This window comes from Schistocerca gregaria, chromosome 2 (assembly GCF_023897955.1).
Source record: "Schistocerca gregaria isolate iqSchGreg1 chromosome 2, iqSchGreg1.2, whole genome shotgun sequence".
Classification (NCBI taxonomy): domain Eukaryota; kingdom Metazoa; phylum Arthropoda; class Insecta; order Orthoptera; family Acrididae; genus Schistocerca; species Schistocerca gregaria.
Genome location: NC_064921.1, coordinates 175,875,173 through 175,897,619, shown reverse-complemented (window position 1 = coordinate 175,897,619; position 22,447 = coordinate 175,875,173). Strand labels below are relative to the sequence as shown.

Genomic DNA, 22,447 nt, shown 5'->3' with positions numbered 1-22,447 from the left:
CGATCTCTGCGAAACCCTACATTTCAGTAGGATAATGCACGACCGCATGTTGCAGTTCCTGTACGGGCCTTTCTGGATACAGGAAATATTCGACTGCTGCCCTGGCCAGCACATTCTCCAGATCTCTCACCAATTGAAAACGTCTGGTCAATGGTGGCCGAGCAACTGGCTCGTCACAATACGCCAGTCACTACTCTTGATGAACTGTGGTATCGCGTTGAAGCTGCATGGCCAGCTGTACCTGTACACGCCATCCAAGCTCAGTTTGACTCAATGCCCCGGCGTATCAAGGCCGTTACTACGGCCAGAGGTGATTGTGCTGGGTACTGATTTCTCAGGATCTATGCACCCAAATTGCGTGAAAATATAATCACATGTCAGTTCTAGTATAATATATTTGTCCAATGAATACCCGTTTATTATCTGCATTTCTTCTTGGTGTAGCAATTTTAATGGCCAGTAGTGTACCTATGACTTCTAAGACAAAGCAACCATGGACTGAGTGCTAAAGACCAGATGAGACGTCACATATCGCATCAGACTGTTAGAGGAGACGATTGGATAACTCAAATCTCCTTTCCCGGCAACCATGGCGAACTCCACGTTGTACAGCACTACACAATGGACTTCGTTACCGATAGGCAAGAAAACATGTCGATTGGACGCTACAGGGTTGGCGATGCTTGTAGTTTATGGATGAATCTCGATTCTGTTTGTATCTTGATGGTGGCAGACCAATTTTAGGGAGGCAGCTCAGTATTATTGAACGCCTCCAACACATGTACAACAAGGCAGTGGTGAAGTGGTGGTCTAAGGTGGCATTCTACGGGGCCACCGTACACCTCTCGTGGTTTTCAGGGCAGCCTCACTTCTCTATATGGGCACCGTACACTTCTCGTGGTTGTCGACTGTAGCCTCGTTGCTCTACGATACAGAGACGAGATTCTGCAACCAATAGCGTGGCGGTATTGCCGAGATTTTGGGCACAATTTAATCTTGGTGAATGACAACTCCTTCCTTTCGCACGTTAGAATCACCGGAATGGAGTAGCCTGCCTATTCCCCGGACAGGAACCCAATCGAACATGTATATTGAAACGTCCCCTTAGAACAATTGTACACGACTGTGCTTAAACTGACACACAATATTTTTTTTACGCAACGCAATCTGACTTTCAGTAATCCCTACAAGAGAATGGCCCTGACTAACATTAATCTATATGTTTCACAAATCACTTACCTCACAAAAATCTTCGTTACTCGAACTACTGCAATACCGCGAGCGCCACTACTGCCAGCTAACTAAAAGATTCAAACTACGGAAGTCACTAGCTACTGTTAGCAAATGAAAGATTTTAATAGAGAACAAACAATGTATTTACCTTAATAGGCATAACATATATATCAGCTCTTGACACCAGTTCTTACAAATTTCAAAACTCCGCCATCTCTCTCCCCACGTCCACCACTGCTGGCGGCTCACCTCCAACTGCGTAACGCTACGCACTGTTAGCATCCAGCTGCCGCTGCCCAACACTACAATGGCAGACAACAATGCAAACCAGCCACAGACTGCACACGGCACAGCCAGTGATTTTCATACAGAGCGCTACGTGGCGGCGGCGTTACCAATAAAAAAACCGAAACAGCCTACTTACATAATGATCGATTGAAACGACCTAGTTTTGGAAGTCGACAACGAGCACGTACTGTGCACGACTTAACGCATAGTCGCTATTAAACAGCGAGCCTATTTGGGCCAGGGCTGGCTTGATGATCCAATGGATGCTATACCATGACGGATTCAAGCCTGCATACGACCAAGGGGACGTTCCACCATGTACTGAAGTTGCTCAGAACTGTAAAAGGAACCACGGGAAACGTCAATATTACCGTTATATACACTGGTAGTGTGTGTTTGTGTGTGTGTGTGTGTGTGTTTGTGTGTGAACTGGAAACATTGCTTATGAATTTATATGCATGCCTCAGACCCAGTTTTTATTTTCTGTGCCATGAACTTCGAAATAATGTTTGATGCAGAACTTTTGTTGATGTGTATATAAGTTTAAAAGTCTGGGTAGTGCAGTAACAGAAGTAGAATCAGCGAGTAAAGCTACGTGCCTAGGATGTCCTGCTGCGGCAGCCACTTGCTGACCATGAGGTTGTCTGGTTGACCAGGCAGGGAGTCGTTCTCCCACTTCCAGAGGACTTTCTGGGGCAGCTCCCGGAATGCTTCGATGAACGCCTGTCGCTTCCAGTCTGGCATCGCGTTGCTGCGCACGTTGGAGCCTAGGCTGAAGTAGATCACTCCGTCTTCCGCCTCGTCCAGGAACTTCTTGATGTCCTGAGGACAGTACAATTACATACAAACAACTCTGGGGCGCATCTACGCTATTTTATGCAACTATCACCAGACTAATAATGGGAAGGCCTCACACACTGCCAGCCGATTCGGCTCATATTTTAAGGTCGTTTGTGCACAGCCTAAAATGAAACACTGCCGTATTTTGGCTCAACATGTTCTTCCCCCCTCCCCCTTCCCCATTTTCGAGAAAATCACCGCTAAAATTCGCGACGTGCAGTCTAATCAGTATTGACAACGTGGATAATTAATTCAGAACTGAGCACTTTCCATCATTAGATAGTCATTTTTTCCTATAAATCGAGGAAAGAAACGTTTCTGACTGCCACTTATATAACCAAAGTTAAGAGCTATTTTACGAAAGCTCCGATGGCGTAGCGAACAAGGCGTCTGCCTATCGGAGAAAATTATTGCCTGAAGTTCTCCTGTGCTTATAATGCACAAATGGTGAATTTGGTTCTCGGGCTATAGAAGAGATCAATCATCTGACCAGGTCACGGTTTTCCAGTTGTCTAGGGACCGACAGATATAATCAAGACCCCTGGAAATCCACAGCAGGCGATGTCGCGCTGTTATAAAAGACACTCGAGTTGGTCGTCTGCTACCGTAGCCCATTAACGCCAAATTTCGGCGCACAGTCCTAACAGATACATTCTTCGTACGACCCACATTGATTTTTGCGGTTACTTCACCCACAGTCGCTTGACTGTTAGCTCTGACAACGCTACGAAAACGTTGCTGCTCTCGACCGTTAAGTGAAGGCAGTCAGCCATCGCGTTGTTCTTGGTGAGAGGTAAGGCATGAATCTTGGTATTCTCGGCACACTCTTGAATTTGTGGATCTCGGAATACAGAATTTCCATATAGAGTGTCCCATGCGTCTAGCTCCAACCATCATTTCTGCGTTCAGAGTCTGTTAATTCCATAATCACATCGGACTTTCTTTGCATGATCACCTGAGCACAAATGACTGGTTTGTCCATGCATGATTCTTTAATACCTTGTCTATGCTATATTATCGCCATCTGTGTATCTGCATATAGCTTTCCTATGACCTTCGTCGTCTTAGCGTATGTTGCAGTCAAAAAAATATATATTATCCACATTTCTACGAAAATATGCGATTGAGGACCCTATATCAGCTAATGAAAAGTACTCTTCCTTTAGTTACCTAACGATCCTGTCAGTTTTGAATGATGTTTTCTCAAAAACAGCGGGTGGCGGGGAGGGGCGAGTTGAGCCAAATTATTTAGAGTCTTCCTTTTATTTTAGGTTTTATACAAGCGACCTGCCAAATATAAGCCAAATCGTTTAGCCGTGTCTGAGGCCTTCCCTTGTAAGCCATTTATACTGGTGTACTTATTACATGGGTCGCTCAATTCTCTTATTATCAGGATTACACTATTATATGCCGACATTTCTCCCGATAATGGCAATACGGTCTTTCCTGATTTTTTTCAGTGATTCTGAATATTGCTGTATATAATAAGTGGCATTTGTAGGAGGAGACAAATCTACGGTAGCTGTACCTTGGGCAGCGGTTTCGGTTTTGTGGCGACATGAATCCCGGTTATCTCGATGATGTTGGGCAGGTGCGGACGAGGATATTCAAAGACGAAATGGTTGGCAGTTATGAGCAGACTGACGTTCCTGTCTGCTTCGTAGACAGACGGAGGATCTGGACCAAAGTATTTCCTCATAACTTCTTCTTGTAAAGGCATGACCTGGTAGAACCACATGTACATCAGCCTCAGGTAGAAGTACGTGTTGTACAGCCGCTGCCAGAAGTCCATGCGGTCTGAGAAGCCGAGCCACATGTCCGGCATGTATGCCGGCTCCATGGGGCTTCCGAAGTTGTAGTAGACGGACGACGGAGCTGTGAGAGTCAGAAGCTTCGCCACAGGCGGTGAACCCATCTTGTGTATCAGCCCGTAGAATGAATGGTAGGGGAGTCCCTCCAGAATCGCAAGGTCAAACGTTTCGCCAGACCTGGAAGCAACAATAGGGCAATTAATCTCCCAACATCTGCACGTTTACCGTTTCGTGAGCGAAAACCGCGTCTATTCGCCAAAGAAAATGAGCTCTGGTGCCTTCTTTGGAATGCTTAGACAAAGAAGATATATCAATCTGTATTCGTGTCGCTGCTACGTGGTTCTACACACGTTGTCACCGCTTGTTATTATTTAACATAATATAGTGTGTGGTATCAATCAAAGACCGTCTTTCAAAATGTTAAGCTTACACACTACTTAACCTAAATTATGCTAAAGACAGTGGACAAGCGATTGTAGGGGCTTCAGTTTGGATCCGCGCGACCGCTACGGTCGCAGGTTCGAATCCTGAGTCGGGCATGGAAGTATGTGATGTCCTTAGGTTAGTTAGGTTTAAGTAGTTCTAAGTTCTAGGGAACTGATGACCTCAGAAGTTGAGTCCCATAATGCTCATAGCCATTTGAACTATCATAAAGACAAACACACACACCCATGCGCGAGGGAGGACTCGAACCTCCGCCGCTAAAGTAGACATGCCCTCTCTTTCAGAGCAGCAGTGCCCCCACAAAGTGGTCAAGCCGAGCGTGGAAGCCGTCTGTGTGGTTTGTGAACTTAACTGAAGCAGTCAGCATCATCGAGTAGGACCAAAGACCTATTCAGGTCTCAGATGAAAATGTACTTCTGTAAATGATGAAGGTGTATTTCAAGACAAGGGTTTGCTAATCAATGCATCAAGTGATCCTTTAATAGTCAGTGACAATTGCAAATACTGTATTCTACGCACTCCTGTGGATGTAGATGTCAGAGTGCTCACATTGGCGTTTCAGCACGGCAAACTAGCTCCGTAACAGATCTTAATAAGCCAAAAAAAAAAAAATCCAAGCTACTCCGCCGATATTATTTTCAGTTTTCTGGCCGAAACGGCCTTCGATACGTCTACATCTACATACATACTCCACAATCTACCATACGGTGCGTGGCGGAGTGTACCTCGTACCACAACTAGCATCTTCTCTCCCTGTTCCACTCCCAAACAGAAGGAGGGAAAAATGGCTGCCTATATGCCTCTGTAAGGGAATCTCTCTTATCTTATCTTCGTGGTCTTTCAACGAAACATAAGTTGGCGACAGTAAAATTGTACTGCATTCAGCCTCAAATGCTGGTTCTCTAAATTTCCGCAGTAGCGATTCACGAAAAGAACGCCTCCTTTCCTCCATAGACACCCACCCGAGTTCCTGAAGCATTTCCGTAACACTCGCGTGATGATCAAACCTACCAGTAACAAATCTAGCAGTCCACCTCTAATTTTCTTCTATGTCCTCCCTCAATCCGACCTGATAGGGATCCCAAACGCTCGAGCAATACTCAAGATTAGGTCGTATTAGTGTTTCATAAGCGGTCTCCTTTACAGATGAACCACATCTTCCCAAAATTCTACCAATGAACCAAAGACGACTATCCGCCTTCCCCACAACTGCCATTACATGCTTGCCCCACTTCATATCGCTCTGCAATGTTACGCCCAAATATTTAATCGACGTGACTGTGTCAAGCGCTACACCACTAATGGAGTATTCAAACATTAAGGGATTATTTTTCTTATTCATCTGCATTAATTTACATTTATCTATATATAGAGTTAGCTGCCATTCTTTACACCAATCACAAATTCTGTCCAAGTCGTCTTGTATCCTCCTATAAAACACAACATAGGAGGAAATTCGAAAGCGGATGAAGATGCGTATATAATTAGGTTATAACGGAATTCTGTATGATACAAAACAAAACAAAAGCGCTCGTAAACTATGACTAGAAGACGTCAGAAACAAATATGCGAAAATTTTAAGGCAGACAGCCGAGGACGACATTAGTATGAAGATAAAGAAACATTTATATTATCTTGCATCAGTCAGGAAGTTACGATCAGCAAATAGACCGCACTACGAGTGTTTGAATGTTTCTTCAAAACTTTGACTATCTCAACATTGCAACAGGCATGTCAGCAATAGATTACAATGTAACGCGTCTGTTTCACGGTACATATGCCGAAATGTAAACATGGAGAGTTGTTCAAAGCCAAAGTTACTGGGTTTGACAAAACGTCTATATATGAAAGTGATACCCTATAACAGGAACTTGGGCTTAATTTATGTGGCTGGGAATAAAGTAATTACAAAAAATAAAACGAATTATCAGCACCACTTATTTTGGAAATACTCTAACAAGTCTTTCAGATTAACTTAACTTATTAACCAGGACATATAAAAAATTGGTTTTAGAATTTGATGTAGCACAATGGGCAACTGTCAAAATAAAGGAGGCTGTAAAGACAATTACTTAGTTTCGATTACATTTTTGTGTTTGAGTCACTGATTTCGAGGCACATTTATACTCGAGTTCCACCAAATTTATACGCTGTAAAAGAAGGAATCGACATTCAGCCAATCAAGGAACATCCACACCAAGACAGAGAAATATTCGCTGTCGGGAGAGGCGTAGACGAGATGACTGCATTGCTCAAAATCAAATACTTGTACCCTTGCGAGAGACTTTTAAAGCAATGAAATCAGATGAAGAAGGATTTTTTTCCAGATGTTGCTGTCATTAACATCAAAAACACTTTAGCAGAGAATGGCTCACTTCAACAGATCAGATAACTAATGATGGGCCTCAGGGATGATTTAACAACTGGGACGGAAGTGTAAATAATTTGGAGGAAGGGGTATATCTCTACGAAATGACGAAAATGAGAAAACTGGTTGCTTGACTCTTTCTGAAAGGAATAGTTTGAGGAAGTAAATTAATGAACCACAGGTATACGGCGTCACAAAACAGACAGAACATAACTGAACGCTTAATGTTTTGAGACCGTAAAATGTCGGGACGTCTGGAACAAACATTAATAGAACAGAGACCATAAACTGACTGATGTTGGAGATGACAAGACTCGGGGTAACCGAATAACACTCTTATTATTGATCTGCAATGACAAGCTACATTAACACATACTGTCTCAGAATATTTCTGTGCTGCTTGCAATAACAAGTAAAAGCTTTGTGCAAAAGCCTTATGCGCAACTGGTTGTCCGCCAACGGAGGGTATGAAGTGTGTTGTTAAGCTATATATATGGAAGGAAGCAGTACTTATATGCTAAATAATTGCAGTTACCTTATAAACTTCTGCACTGAAGAATCGTTGAACTCCATGTCGGCTACAGCATGGGTTATGTAGCGTATCATAGTTACAGACAGCGTTGGTGGCTGATGGTACGTCTTCAAAAAATCATACGCTTTTCGAATGTAGTTATAAGACACTGATAGGTCAATCTCCGTATAGTTTTCGTGAGATATCTGAAACAAGAAAGAAATTCAGGTTTCAAATATTTCCCTCTCACTGCAAAAACATTTGAAAGACATAGAGATGTTAATCATTTTTAAGAACAAAAGAATTATGGTAGATTTCAGAACTCAGTGCGTGCACAAAGAATATTCTTATTCTAGAAGAGTGTAGTCAGAGAGATCTGCAATATCTGTTTACGAACTTTGCGTACGCCGTTGTTCAAGAGTTCCCGAATTCTCGCTCTGCCATCCCTATATATGTAACACCTCTTCTGGTTTGTGTTTAATAGCATGGAATTATTCAAGAGGAACTGCAGTATCCACTCAGAGAGAACTAGATGGAGAACCTGTTGTACAGAAACACGTGCCTCATTCAGCATATTTCATTTTTGACAGGATCCCAGCAATACTGATCAGTGGTAGTAATACGCCCCATATTTATAGATGTAAAAGGCTTCCTTGTGGCACGTTCCTTTCTTTCTGTACTCTAGACTATTGCAGTATTTTAGAGCCTTACAATGTAGAAAGTAGTTTTCTTCATACATGGTGTACTAAATTTACTTTAGACTTTTTTATTAATTTTTGTATTAACTTCAAGTGAAAAGTAAAATATTTAAATCAAGAAATGTGTTATTTTGGTATTCATTGAAATTGCATGATCAAGAACTGCAATTAGACAAGGTGACTCTTTTAGCCCGGTTCTTTTTAATATTTAACAAAGAAATTTGTCAAACAGAAGTGCAGATTTTAATTTTATTATTTTATTTTCTGCTATCGGTTTCGGCAATTCAATATGCCATTTTCAGGTATCAAGTGCACCTCTCAAAAATTATCGATATTGACATACTAGGGCCATCTGTTTCTGGATGTCGTGAAATCTCAAGTGCTTACGTCTAAGACTAGACTGCAATTGACAAGTCCGGATTTCCAGTGTTCGGAGCCTTGCGGTTCCCCCAAGAGGACGATTCGGTGGCGCAGTTGGTGGAGGACTGCGACACATCTTCTTGAATTCACCGTAGTAAGCCCCTAATTGTGGAACAGCTGCAGATCTCGGCGCCTGGTCCAGAAGCTTACTCGGTGAAAACTGCCTTTTGTGACCTGTGGATGGGCTTAAATGGGCTGTCCGACGCATAATACTTCACGCACTATTTTCAGTCACGTGTCTACGCTCAATGAACTAATTCGTGCGCGTCGCAGCCTCTAGCCGAGCAGCTGACACCTCTTGGTGGCTACCGGCTCGACAGCCGACAGGCTGGCCCCTACTACGTCCGGAACCCGCCTGACGGATTTGTTGTGCAGGTGCTTGGTATGCGTAGGCTCTCGAATAGGCTGCGCCAGTAACACCAAAACATATTTAAAAATCAAGAGTGAACTTGTAGTGGGTGGACAGGGCACAAATGGTTTCTCTGAGAAGCTCACTTGTCAGTTAGAGCTCAAAAAAGTCTTGCCTCGGCCGTCGACGGCGTAGAGTTGGTTGTCGGGCCGTCGCTTTGTGACGACGTCTGTCTTAGTCTGTTGTCTGGCCTTTCTCCTCTGTGACTGGTCAGTGCGTGGTTGATGATTGACAACTGTCGACGGTCGAATGGCCAGTTCGTTCAGTGCAGGCCGAGAGCAATAGCTCCGAGGTGCGCCAGCGAAAACGGCACGTTCACTTTTCAGATAGCAGCATTGTGAGGGGTGTGAAGTTTTCCATGGGGCCGTACTGGCATCCAGAGAATCGGATTTTAATCACATGATGGGGGGACAACGAGAATGGCTCATTCGCAGCAGAGTTAAAATCCAAACCATCACTGGAATCTGACTGCAGAAGCAGCATCAGGGGAGGGACGGAAGTAATGTTGAACACTCCTGAGAATAAGTATGAGACTGGAATGAAATCCAACAAAGACTGGAACTGCATGCAGAACAACATCGAATGGAATGAAGTTATGAGGGGAAATGGGGACGATGTCCTGACGCCCAAGTCTTGAAATAAAGTTCCAACAAGAAGTCTCACGACAGTATCACCACTAACCATCACTCTTACTTGAGTGTCACCACCGAAAGAGTCTCCCGAATGTCATCACCGAATCTCATCACTCTATCCAAAATTTGTCTCTCCACTCTCCAGCACACTGGTTCTCATCTAGGTCTCCCCACTATAGAGCTTCAAGAATACTATAATTCTTTCGTCACATTCTATCATTTTCCGACTATAAATCAGTGGCAACCAGTAGACGATTCTACCTTGATGCTACTCTTCCTCTTGATCCCTTGTTCTAGAACACCAATTTTCTATTAATGCTAAAATGTCAGCTCAAACACCCATTTACAGTGTAAAAACACTACGCCTTTCGAAGCCTTCGTCATCAGACTACTGTATAAGGACCTCTCAAAGCTACCAGCACAAAAATTAACCAAAACAATAAAATAAAATAGCGTGGCTCTTTTCCCTGCAGTCGTGTCTTCTCAAGATGTACATTCAAATCACTGTCAACCAATAAAACAAACTGGAGTAGTGTTCGTTGTCCTGCTTCCACCTCTCGCTCTATGAGGGCACGTAATGCAACCAGGCACTTCGACGAACATGATCGTTTCGGTGCTCCAGGTGTTAAGGTGTGGGGAGACCAAATCGGTGAAAAACATACACTCAACAGGAAACGTTATTGTTCACTGTACTCTCTTCTCCATGTGTGTCTCTTCATGGCTGCATTCGACTCTGAATTCACTTTTGTGGATGACAATAAACTACAGCACGAAACACTACAGCTGGAGAAGCTCTTAGAACGAGAGGATATTCGGAGAATGGACTGGGCTGTTCTTCCCCCCCCCCCCCCCCCCCCCCCGACTTAAAAATCCCGTCGAGCACGTGTAGGCTTCGTTGGGGAGACGCATTCCAATACGTCCACATTCCCCACCGACTACCCAGCTGCTGTCAGCTGTTGGAGGGTTGGAACGTCCTACCACAAGGGCTCCTTGCCAACATCGTCAAAAGCTTCGCTGCACATTACAGAGCATGCACTGACGTCTGTGGTGAGCACACACTCTGTTAAGAACCATATCCCTACTTTTGTAATGTCCAGAGGACTATCAGAAATCGCGGTACCTTCAGTGTAACTGAATCAGTAATTTTAGAAACTGCATAAATCCAGAAAAGCAAAAAAAGCTTGAGATAACTGACTTCACATCAGAAATAGGAATATCAAATGTTTTTCTATGTATATAATAACAAAGAATAGTCTCTTTCAGCACTGTTAAGAGCTGTAACCCATTATTAGTAGCTTCAAAACAGCAGTAAATTATTGAAGTTGTAGGATTTACGTTGTTTCTAAAATTAACATTGTACTGTATGGATTCTAAATGTATGCTATTATAATTTTTAATACTACAACAAACGCAAGCATCTAAAACATGAAATACTCGCATGTTAATACAAAGTAGTACAACAGTAACTTATACTAGCACATTAGTTACATTTACACTAACCTAATTTGAAAAATATGTTCTATGTCCTTTCTTTCTGATCTTAATCATTTTTTCCCAATATTATTGATATAATGACACTAAGCAAAATTACGAATTTAAAAGGACGTAAAAGAACACAATTTAATTTACACAGCAAAATTAGTACCCTTTTTCTGTAAGATTTCTTTAATATAGTTTGTATTCCTCAGGAAAATACTTAAATATCTTCGTAATATGGCTACATTTTGTTTCATTGAGGTTTATGTTCTCACAGGCCTTGTCGAATAGAAGGCTTATTAGATCACTAATTCTACGAGTCCTATGGCTCTCTGGTTGAACGTTTGTTGCACCAGACCATTGGAGAATTCTAAGCAATAACTGTATCCGGTACATTGCTGAAGTATTTGAAGTGCCTGAAACTTGATTTCTGGAATTGCATCTTCTTATGTTGTGGAAGATTGATACTTTCTGTAGAGTTTACATTCTTCTTGCAGCAGTTAGGCCAACAGTCTGAAATTTCTGATATCACAAAAATCTGCCACTGTAATGGTGTATTTAGGTTTGGAACTTGAATGTATTAATAATTCGCACACCTGTTTTGGATGATAAATTCTGTCATCCTGTCTTAATAACCTCTTTATTGCCCCGAAATCACCGTCGGTTGGTAAGAAAGAATGTCCCCTTATGGGAAAAAACTCCACAATAACCATAAAATATATGGTTTCTGTTAAGTGCTATGAGAAACCGTACGTTCGTCTGGTTCCTGTTTTGCTCCAGCCAGCCATCGTATATCCGTGACGTCCTTTGATAGACAGTTATTGATGTAGTATGAAATGAAGGATGCTGTCTCCTTTCGCACGTTTTTCCAAATTCAAATGGTTCAAATGGCTCTGTGCACTATGGGACTTAACATGTGAGGTCATCAGTCCCCTTAAACTTTAGAACTACTTAAACCTGACTAAACTAAGGACATCACACACATCCATGCCCGAGGCAGGATTAAACCTGCGACCGTAGCAATCACGGGGTTCCAGACTGAAGCGTCTAGAACCGCTCGGCCACCGCGGCCGGCCACGTTTTTCCTTTGGCATTCAGTATAGATGTAGAAGTGGACGATAGAATCAATATTAAGTATAGAAATAGCGGTAGTCCCAGACTTACGTACTTTCTGGACATAACCAGACTTAACGCGCTATTTTGGATACGAGGAAACATTGGGCTGCTGTACTTTCTATGCAGAATGATATAACTTGGTTCAGAGAAGCAGATAAAAAAATTACTAATTTAATTATACTGTCTCTGAATCAAAGTGTCATTTCTGTTGGTCTCATTTGGTATTTCTCACAGTCATCGTCTGTACTATACTGAAGTAGTGCTTTCTATGTGTGGTCCAAGTTTCATCGAGCTATGTTGTTGGAAGTCACACAACATGGGAAAGTTGCTTTCTTTCTTAACTTTTGAACATGAATGTAGATTACCTTAATGTTAAAGAAACTCTCTACAAATCTCTTGCCCTTCAAGGAAGGACGTTCGTTCCGTATTACTGCGAATTAGAGGAGAGAGTGTTAGGAATATGATAAGCGAGTTGGTGTAGCAATTATTCAAACGGAGACGTTTTTCGTTGCGGTGAGATATTTTCACAAAAATTTAATCACCAACTTTCTCCTGTGAATTCAAAAATATTTTCTCGACTCCCTTCGACATAGGGGAAAATGACCACCGTAATAACCGTAATAACATAAGAGAAATCCGAACTCGCACGGGGAAATAGGTATTCACTTTTACCACGTGCGATTAGGGAACGGCGATGTCGATAAACAGTTTGATAGTGTTTCTGTGAAGCCACTGCAAAACATTAAAGTGTGAATTGCCGAGTAATCGTGTACATGCTGAGAGGTGGAATGCCTTTAGATGCACACAGTGACTTGCCCCCTCTCATATTTATGTCTTACTCTAAGTAATTCGATGTGGGGAAGTATGGCCGAGTATTGCCATTACAAATCTAGTATTGAGAACTGAGAAGATATGAATATTTTCCTCTCTAATTGCATGCGCTGAAAAGTTGCTACTGCTTCACACGCGGACTTCCCACGCAGTGTCTCTCGTCAACCAGACCAATTCCCGCGTTTTCTGCAAAATCATAACTGTGATTGGCTTGCTCAGGGGATAGCTCCGTGACGTAGCAAAATGGCCGCAGAAATTGGCTCCAAGTATCTCCATTAGTGGAATAGTAGTGCTTCGGCAATAGAGTGGAATTTTCCGCCGGTTTTCGAGTTACAGATTGGAACGTTTAACCATGGCCACTGTCGTGGGGATGGGAATGTTCTGTGTCCGTCTTGTACGGATGCTCTTGAGAGAGTCGCCTCTCGTCTTTCGGTCGGAGTAAGTTATAAGACTGAGCTCTTGCTGCTCTCGGCAGCCTGCCTTCCGTGGGCTGTCTAATATACTTTCATTTAATTGTAACTGTTTGACGAAGTTGATGAAGTTTCGACTTCAACATAACTTTCCGAGTACAGTTGGCAATTGAGCGTTCTGAGTATAAGCGGCCTGTGTTGTCCGTCTTGAACAGTTTTGGCTAAAGTTGACTGATCGGAGTTACTGCGTGACTTCACTTGTTAAAATCAATCACTGTACCGTCAGTGATTGTGTAGCGAGCCTTCTTCGTCTCCCTCAGAGGCGCATTTGTGTTGCTAGGAAGTCTTTAGTCTGGAACAATCAGACCAAGATAATTTGTTTCGGGCTATACTCGCGACATTATCATCACCATGACGGAACGTCGAAGCAAACAAGCCATCGCCTCCGGTACGCCAGATCGGGTCCTTGCAGTTACGAAGACAGCTTGGTAATGTATGTCCGCAGCACCGGCAAATCAGGACATTTTGCTCTGTGACAATCAGAGCTCAGCAGAGCGCGCCTGTTCCCGTCTTTTATAACGCGGTTCTGTCTTGGGTGTTCATTGTCTGAGTTCTCGCTACTGTTGTGGCAATTAATGTTGGGTTGGCTGGGTGTTTCTCTTAAGATTTGAGTTGCAAGGAATTGGCTCCACATACCACTTGGTCATAAATGTCACAATCTAGTTTATGGAGAACTTCACCTTCACAGCATTTATTTGAGTATCCAATTTGACGTATTGTAAATGTTTCATATGTTTTCTTTATTATTTTGAGTTTAGTCATAATAAATCAAATTGTTATTTTAGACAGAACTTTCATTCTGTGGATCGGTAAAGTAACCCTTTCATCTCTCACTACGTTAATGAAACTTTCCTTTCTCAAATTAATTTCTATCAAATTAAATTATTGCAGGTGCCAAACTCTTTTCTACTCCACTTGCAGGGTCGTCTACAGTCTGTTCGCGTTTCTTCTTAATCCTTGTGCAGCGGCAAAAGTCGGAGTTTCCATACGAAGGTTCTAGAAGAATCGCAGCAGCACCTCGCAAGGTGGATTTAGACGTGAAGCTAAACTGTGATGGGTCAGCTCTGGTCGGCCGTCACTGATATAAAAACTATCACTGTTCGTACCATCTTCTAAAATATATAATAGTGGAGATTAGATACGAATCATTGATGCAGCAGTCAGCTTATACATGAACAATTGGCTCCCGTACCTTCGCCGAGTCCGTCGTCATGAGGGTGACTTGGTGGCCCCTGTGGAGCAGCGCCTTGGCCAGGATGTGGAACGGCATCTGGTGGCTGAACGACGGGGTTGGCGCCATCATCAAGATTCTGGCAGCCGAGCAGGCTGTCACCACCGCCAACAGCGACACTGCAACCGCTTTCAGCATGCTTCCTCCTGCAATGGACAAGCTCATCTTGTACCCGCCGTGTTACTGTTTTGCGTATCATGTCTGTGAAAAGCAATACCATTTAAGGCATTGATGGAATAAGACGAACTAAAGGTGAGACCTCAGCGGAAATGACGTGCGTAACAGTTTGGATTTTTTTCTAAGTGTGAATGACGTAATTTTTTCGGTCGGCACAAATTACAGGGCGCCGTGTCTTTCTTTCTGGCAATTCAAGTCATGAACAAAAGTGAAAATTGTAGTTAATACTTTTTATACTTCGAAACATCCTTCTGTATTATAGTAGTCACACAGCTCCCGAGTCTTTGAGGAAGTGGTAATCGGACAGCCTGAGGTCATTCCTTCTTCAAATGGACTATTCAGAGATAATGCAGACATTTAAGACCGTCATGCCGAGGTACCGGCGTCAACTGAATGAGTGTAATGCCTTTCCTTCCACTCTGTTATATAGCTCTTTTTGCACCGGTTATGAGTGTGGAAAATCTGAGACACGAAACAGCAATGAAAAACATTTAATGTTGCTGCTGTCATGATTTGGATTACTGCCGCTTTGTAACTGAAATCTGTCTTATTGCTGTCACAAAGAGAGCCTTCTCTAAGGTTTGTAATGATGTCTTCGTATTGCGTAACGTTACACGTGACAGAGGATGGGAAACGATTACGACGTTCGAAATGGACGTACACAGGACACAACTGGGGGCGGGGATTGGAGACAACGATTCATGTTAGTTTCACGCTGAATGACGAGATAGTTTAGTGGTTTTCAGATTTCTTGACCTTGGATACACTAACTATTACACAGTTTCCTTTACACGTTCTGTTACTCTCCAAAATGGTTGAGGTGGCAGGATGCCCCACGCAGGATGCGCTGTTATTATTACGCCAGCAGAATCTCTAGCTGACGACATAATATCAATATGTCTTACGGCATAGCTTTCTGGGGCTATAAATGGAAACCATGACTTAGAAAGAACGTATTGATTACACGAAAACAACCGCTGAGAGTAATGTGTGGTGTTCATCCAAAGTAATTTTAATAGACAGACATTCTAAATGCACCTGCGAAATATTTATACTAGGTACTGAAATTCATCATAAAAAATCCATCACAATTTGAGGATAATGCCTGTACAGCTACCGCACTAGAATATAAAATGACGTTAATTGCTCATTATTAAACCTGTGACTCAGAAAGTATTTTCATATAAGGTAATAAAAATACTTGCCAAGTAACATAAAATTTCTAAAAAATAGAAATAAAAATTTTAAACCTATTCCGAAAACATTTCTTCTCGACACATTTGCCTAAATATATGAATATTAACTAAATAATCGCAACTATGGGAAATGTATGTACTGACACAGGGCTTAAAAGGCATCACTAAAGATGTATCTCCTTTCACAATACATGATGCAATACGCTATTTACTATAATGACTGTAGTAATGTTATTTGTTTAACGTGTATTAGAAACTGCTTGTGTTATTTGTTTCATGCATGCCGAGGGAGATCTCAGAAGAGTCGATGCTGCATCACACTTCACCTAGAACTAATCGTATCTGTTGGTCAGAAATCAGCCTGAAGAAGAAGCCGAAGCGACGTCAATTATATTGATGCCATTATGATGTGAGAATATGATAAATGAATTGCTATCGAACATGATGTTTGATTGTATTCGTGAAATTGTATTCAGTGTCGTTTTGCATTTTGCTTTGCACAAACGTTTATGTTTTAAAGTCTGCTCTTGGCCATTTAATAGTTCACAATAACTGTACTTTATTTCGAGGTCAAGTATATTTGCGTATTAAATGAATAAATAGTTCTCATGTGTTTGATTGAAAATTGATTAATTGGTTTAAAAGTGTCAGTCCATCTCTTAGCCTGATGAAAGACAAGCTTTGTTTGCTGTGATTAATGGAGGCATGAAATTTAGTTGAATATTCTGCCCAACAGTTAATTTAACTGAAAGTTTCAAAAAGTAGAACATACATCTCCTGTCCAAAAAATATTACACCTTAATTTTAACTGAAGCATAAAATGGCTTTATCAGAGGAAAAGACATTACCACGAGCGCTAAACTGATGAAAAGTATATGTTGCACATAGATTTATACCATTCTGGCTATATACCTAGCGAGACAATTTGTTTGTAGTGAAATTATTAAAGCAGAGTTAATGTTTCATTGATAGTCTGTTTCAAACGTCATCGGTGGTTGTTAGGACTACGGCGATAAATACCTGATATTATTACGATCACCGAAAGCTAGACTCAAAACTTTCTTCCTTTCTACAACCTTGTGTAGGCACGGATCAGCCGAACATGCTAATTACGAAAACGTAAAATCAGAGACATTGAAAACAATTGAATTGCTATGTTTGATACAACAGTTCAAACATCGTGTAACTACTTCGGCACTAATTGAATCCTCGATGGCTTACGATGTTGGTGCCTCTCTGAACAGGAAACAAATTTTGCGCAACTCACCAAATATCAGGCACGTTTTATGTTGTGTTGCCGGAAAGGCACGCAGTCACAAATACCATAAGGTTGCGTGACGTTAGAGCTTAGAGGTCCACCGTATTAACATATTTCCTTCGTTGTAAAATTTGTGTTTCGTTTACAACGTGAGTAGTAGTAACATAAGCTAATAAGGCCATTTTTTCTAAATTTGGGTCATTGTGCTAAATTATCTATAAATAGTATCTCACTGGCATAAGCACCAACATGCATTGTATACATAGCCTGTAAACCGACTCTTTCAAAATGGTTCAAATGGCTCTGAGCACTATGGGACGTAAGATCTGAGGTCATCAGTCCCCTAGACTTAGAACTACTGAAACTTATCTACCCTAAGGACAGGACACACATCCGTGCCCGAGGCAGGATTCGAACCTGCGACCGTAGCAGCCGCGTGGTTCCGGACTGAAGCGCCTAGAACCGCACGGCCACTCTGGCCGGCCGAAGTTATAGGTGCCGGCGCCTGCATATGTATATACATTATATACTGCGTAATTAGTTGGTGACGTTACAGTCTTTCAGGGATGATGGAGAACGATAAACGTCCCAATTTGAGGTAATGGGCATTGAACCAGAAACGAAAAGTCGAAGGTTATAAGTGAAATCGTTCTGACACCTCTGATAGTGGAACACATGTACCGGTACTGTTGTTGCTAAGACTGTAGGTAGACAGCTTTCAGAGGTGGTGGCAAGGACTAAAACAAGAACAAAATTTACAGTAAACGTAGGTTCTAAAACGTATAGCTGAGAAGCTATGAGCATTTGTTCATCTTCGCTGCTGTGAAACACATCTCCTCTATTGAACAAGTGTTCATTACTCCTAAGATACGCATTTTAGAGCCAATTTTCACTAGCCATTTTGTTCTTGCTTTAGTCCATACTGCCACCTCTGAAAATTGCCAACCATAAAATCTTACCAACAACAGTACGGGTATTCTACCGTCGGAGGTGTCAGAACGTTTTCACCTATAAGTTTGCGACTCATTCGTTTCCGGAACAGAGTACATTATCTCAGACTGATACATGTATCCTTCTCCATCATGCCTGAAAGTGTGTGTCATCATCTCAGAGTCACCCTGTACATACATACATACACGCTCTGTAGTATCGCTGAATCACGTTTCCAGAGACGATTTCCTATCCTAATTTTATTCCTCAAGACATCTTCTACATCCCCTCGGAGTTTGTCGGAGTAATTTTGAAGCACCATGTATATAAGAAACAGGAGCGGTCCCAGCACTGATCCCAGTGGTAAGTCCCCCCCCCCCCCCCTCCCCCACACACTTAACTGCGTCCCAGTCGGACTCCATGTCATAGCCCTTCTCAACACTGTGGAAAATGAAGCTTTGCTGTCTTTTCCTGAAGTATGAGACGAACCAACTCAGACCTACTACCTTATTCCATAATCGACCAACTTTTGCAATAATATTTTGTTATCAAAACATTCACATGCCATAGTTAAATAAATTAAGACCCCAAGCGTTCGAAACTTTTTGTTTAATCCGTTCAATGCCTCGCAAGCAAAATAGAGTATAGCATTTCCATTTGTCAAAACATTTCTAAAAACAAACTACACAAATAATGACAAACTAGGAGAACCGAAGTTATAAATTACCGTTATACCGTACTTGTATATAGAGACATTCCAATACTTTATCAAAGACTGACGGCATAGAAGTAGGTCAACAAGTGTCTAAAATATCCCTTTTTCCTTTTCTTATAAAACGGCTCCAGTACCAAGTACTTTAATCGTTCAGGAAACTGACCATTCCTGAAAGACTGCAAGGTAATATTTAATTTTCATACGCATTTGTCCTCTGTGTTAAAGGAATGTTCACTGCCTGTGTATTATTCCAAAAATAATCAACCGAATTTGCCTTCAATACAAAAAGCGAAACACTTCTGAAAATTTAGTGTTACACTGCAACATGAAAAAGGCGTTTCTCTTTACAGAACGAATATTGCTATTAGCAAGTTTACAGATACTTCAGATCGGTACTCGAAATACCGAGTAGAGTGGTGCTCTAGCATAGGCTACAGGAGAGAACATACGTTCCGTGTGAGCTGGTGTGTCTGGTGCGAGCTGCGTCCTCTCTCCTTAGGTCCGGCTGGTTCGCCACTGCCGCCGTCTCGCAGCGGCACCCTATTATAGGGTCGCCGCCGTGGTGACCCTGGAGCGTCTCAGCTAGCAGCCAGCAGCCTAGCCCCTGCGCGATAAACGGCTGCCGCGCGCCTTACACTACGTTGCGACATGTGTCGTCACACACAGTATACGTACTCCCGAAAGACCGCGGCTTCCATTAAAAATGTTCCTGGAGGAAGCTGTCCGTTTTCGGAGACATCTTCCTAAATAAAGTTGGTGAAAACCATTTCACTGGGGATAAAGGACGATGAAAAACAGAAATCCTGCGACCCTTGGAAAGATATTGGACAACTGGCATGCATGCATGTCTGAAGGATCGTACAGCGTAAAAATAAATATGACAGTCTAGACGGGCAAAAAATTCGCCAGATGCGACAAGGACTCGCGAACTGTAGGTTCCGTACAACCTTAATTAAGTACACAGTCAGTTCATCCATTCCGAGAATCGAGGACGTCGTCCATTTTTGCCTGTTCCCGACACTGATACTGGTACGTACTGGTCCCAGATATTTCGGAATTTTCCGAAAAGTTTTAATTTCAATAATGTAAACGTGACATAGTCATGCACGAGGCAGGCGACCGTTATTAGAATTATCAGTAGTTCTCCATTCAGACTGACTGGGTCACGATGGTAAAAGTCAATCATCAGGAAGAAATGACTTCATTGGTCATATGACACGTTTCGGAATTTATCCATCATCAGTTCCCCAGGAGCGATCACTGCACATAGATATGGCTTTTCAAGTTGTGTGTTACATCAACATTCGCTGACTACTTTTAATCTCAAATTCGACATCGGGTAACAAATGACAAACGAAATATTTTTTCTTGTGATACAATTACAAACTAACAATTTTCGGGTTTCTTCCTTTACTTGTACTGTAAAATGTTACTTCTTGCCAAATTCCATGATTCTGGGTGAGCAGTGAGTACCGTGTAGGTTTTTGAGTTAGCGAGTATCAAAATACATAACACGTATGGCCGTATCTTGTCGTTGGACTTACTTAGAAGCCTACATTTATTTCACTGCCAAGGGACCACAGACCTTGGTATGGGACATGAATTTTAACTTAATTTAGTTTGTCGCGATGTTTTCCCGTCTACATTCTAGAAGATAGGTTAACTCCCAGCAAAAACTTTCTCATCAACATCGTTTGGTTGCAGATGACAAGCTACCTGTAGTATTTAACGCACAAGTGATCGATAAAATTCATGCACACCAAATGTAAATGTATTTACAAAAAGAAACGATCTATTGCTTGAACTAAAGATGCACATAATTTTATAATCATCTAACAAAAATGTTCACATTACAGAATAAATAAAAACGAAAACCCACTAATGATGGCACAGTGGTGCCGAAACGTGTTTGGGTACTGAGAAGAAACGGTGTTTTGCATAACTGGCGGACCTCACATCCAACCATTTTAACTGCAGACACGGCCAACGCAAGGAGCTGCAAATCAAAATGATGAATAAACTAGTTCATTCGTGGAACGCTCATCCCTAATTCAGTGTGAGTGGGCACTCTTTAGGAGTTATCTGGTGAACGTTAAGCCTTATTTACACAAGGGAACGTGCAACATCGGACGGGAATTAAAAGTTATGCAGGCGTGGACAAAAGGCAGGCGGTCGTGTTCCGTTCGTATTCGCTTGGGTTCGCTTGCGTTCCGCGGGTTATCGGTCTTTCAGCGAACCATCAAAAAAAGTTCATGGCCTCTCCCCTTCGGGACCAGCTCTACAGAAAGCTTTGGTCTGCTGTCTTATCTACTTTTGCCGCTGTTGGCGTGAGTTAGGTGAGCGATGGCGTTCTCCGGAGAGAATGTGATGTTGCTGACAGAATAACATAGATATCACTCGTGCTTCTGTGATCCATGAGAACCACAGCACAAATGTCGAAGGAGAAGAAATATGACTGACATAAAATAACTGAAGCAGTCAAACATGCTACTGGGGACGTGAGAAAGACGATAAAGATGGACATACAGAGAAAAATTAATTTTCTGCTTGCACCCGGTGGGAACACACTTAATACAGACAGCCTTTGTAATTCTTTTTATTAAAAAGCAAAATCACTATAAATTTGCATGACAGTAAACTAGTGCGAATATTTATCTAGAATTCTGATTAAAGTTAAAAATACACGTCAGACCTGATCATTCTCGTTACTTACGTCTATGGTATCCTTAATTATATGGCAGATGAATCACTGTTACTTTAGAGATTTTTAATGATAAATAAAAATACTTTATCTAGAATCACTCTATCTACCATTTAACAAACTACAAAGCTGTTATCAAATAGCCTATAGCCTATGTGACAAGTAGTATGAATATTTCACATTTCATTAATCATATTCCATTGGCGTTATCTTCTTTACACGTTCATTAATAAAATCCTTGAAGCGCTTCAGATATCTCACTGTAGACATCGGAAATTATATGGGATATAGCAACTACTGAAATGTGAAACCATCTCTAACGCACAGTCTTCTAAGTAAAAACGTGGTCTGCATTACACACAGGTGATAAAGGACATTGTCTTAGTTCGTACGTAGCCCAACTGGGGAAACATTTGTCCTTCATGAAATGTCCATAAAGCACTATCTTACTTTAAACTCTTGACTGAGATACACAGGAAGAGACGTGAGTGCAGCTTACACGTTGCGTATTGACGCTGTTTTCCTCTGTAGGAACCCCAAAGGTCCGAAACTGAGTCTCGTCGCGACGTCCAAATATGTTGGGAAATCCAAGTCAGTCGTCATTCGTACAAATATGGGTAAACGTATAAATTGATTTAAAACGTGTATGACTTAGGAGAAAGTGGATAGTCGGCAAAGTGATTCCAAAAGTG

General features: G+C 41.9%; 1 protein-coding gene across 2 annotated transcripts in view; it reads right to left on the bottom strand.

The window, feature by feature from the left end:
- LOC126336625 (UDP-glucosyltransferase 2-like) overlaps positions 1-19,636 on the bottom strand; it is a 153,495-nt gene extending 133,859 nt beyond the window's left edge. Inside the window, exons 1-5 of one of the 2 annotated variants that reach the window (XM_050000512.1) lie at positions 19,504-19,586; positions 14,740-14,924; positions 7,520-7,701; positions 3,890-4,349; positions 2,121-2,343 (exon numbers count right to left, since the gene is read on the bottom strand). In XM_050000512.1, the coding sequence (XP_049856469.1) occupies positions 2,121-2,343; positions 3,890-4,349; positions 7,520-7,701; positions 14,740-14,916 (1,042 nt within the window). In that variant the 5' untranslated portion in view covers positions 14,917-14,924; positions 19,504-19,586. Of the gene's footprint in view, positions 1-2,120; positions 2,344-3,889; positions 4,350-7,519; positions 7,702-14,739; positions 14,925-19,503 lie in introns of both variants that reach the window. The other variant, XM_050000513.1, reaches the window with a different exon arrangement.
- Positions 19,637-22,447: the final 2,811 nt, after the last annotated feature.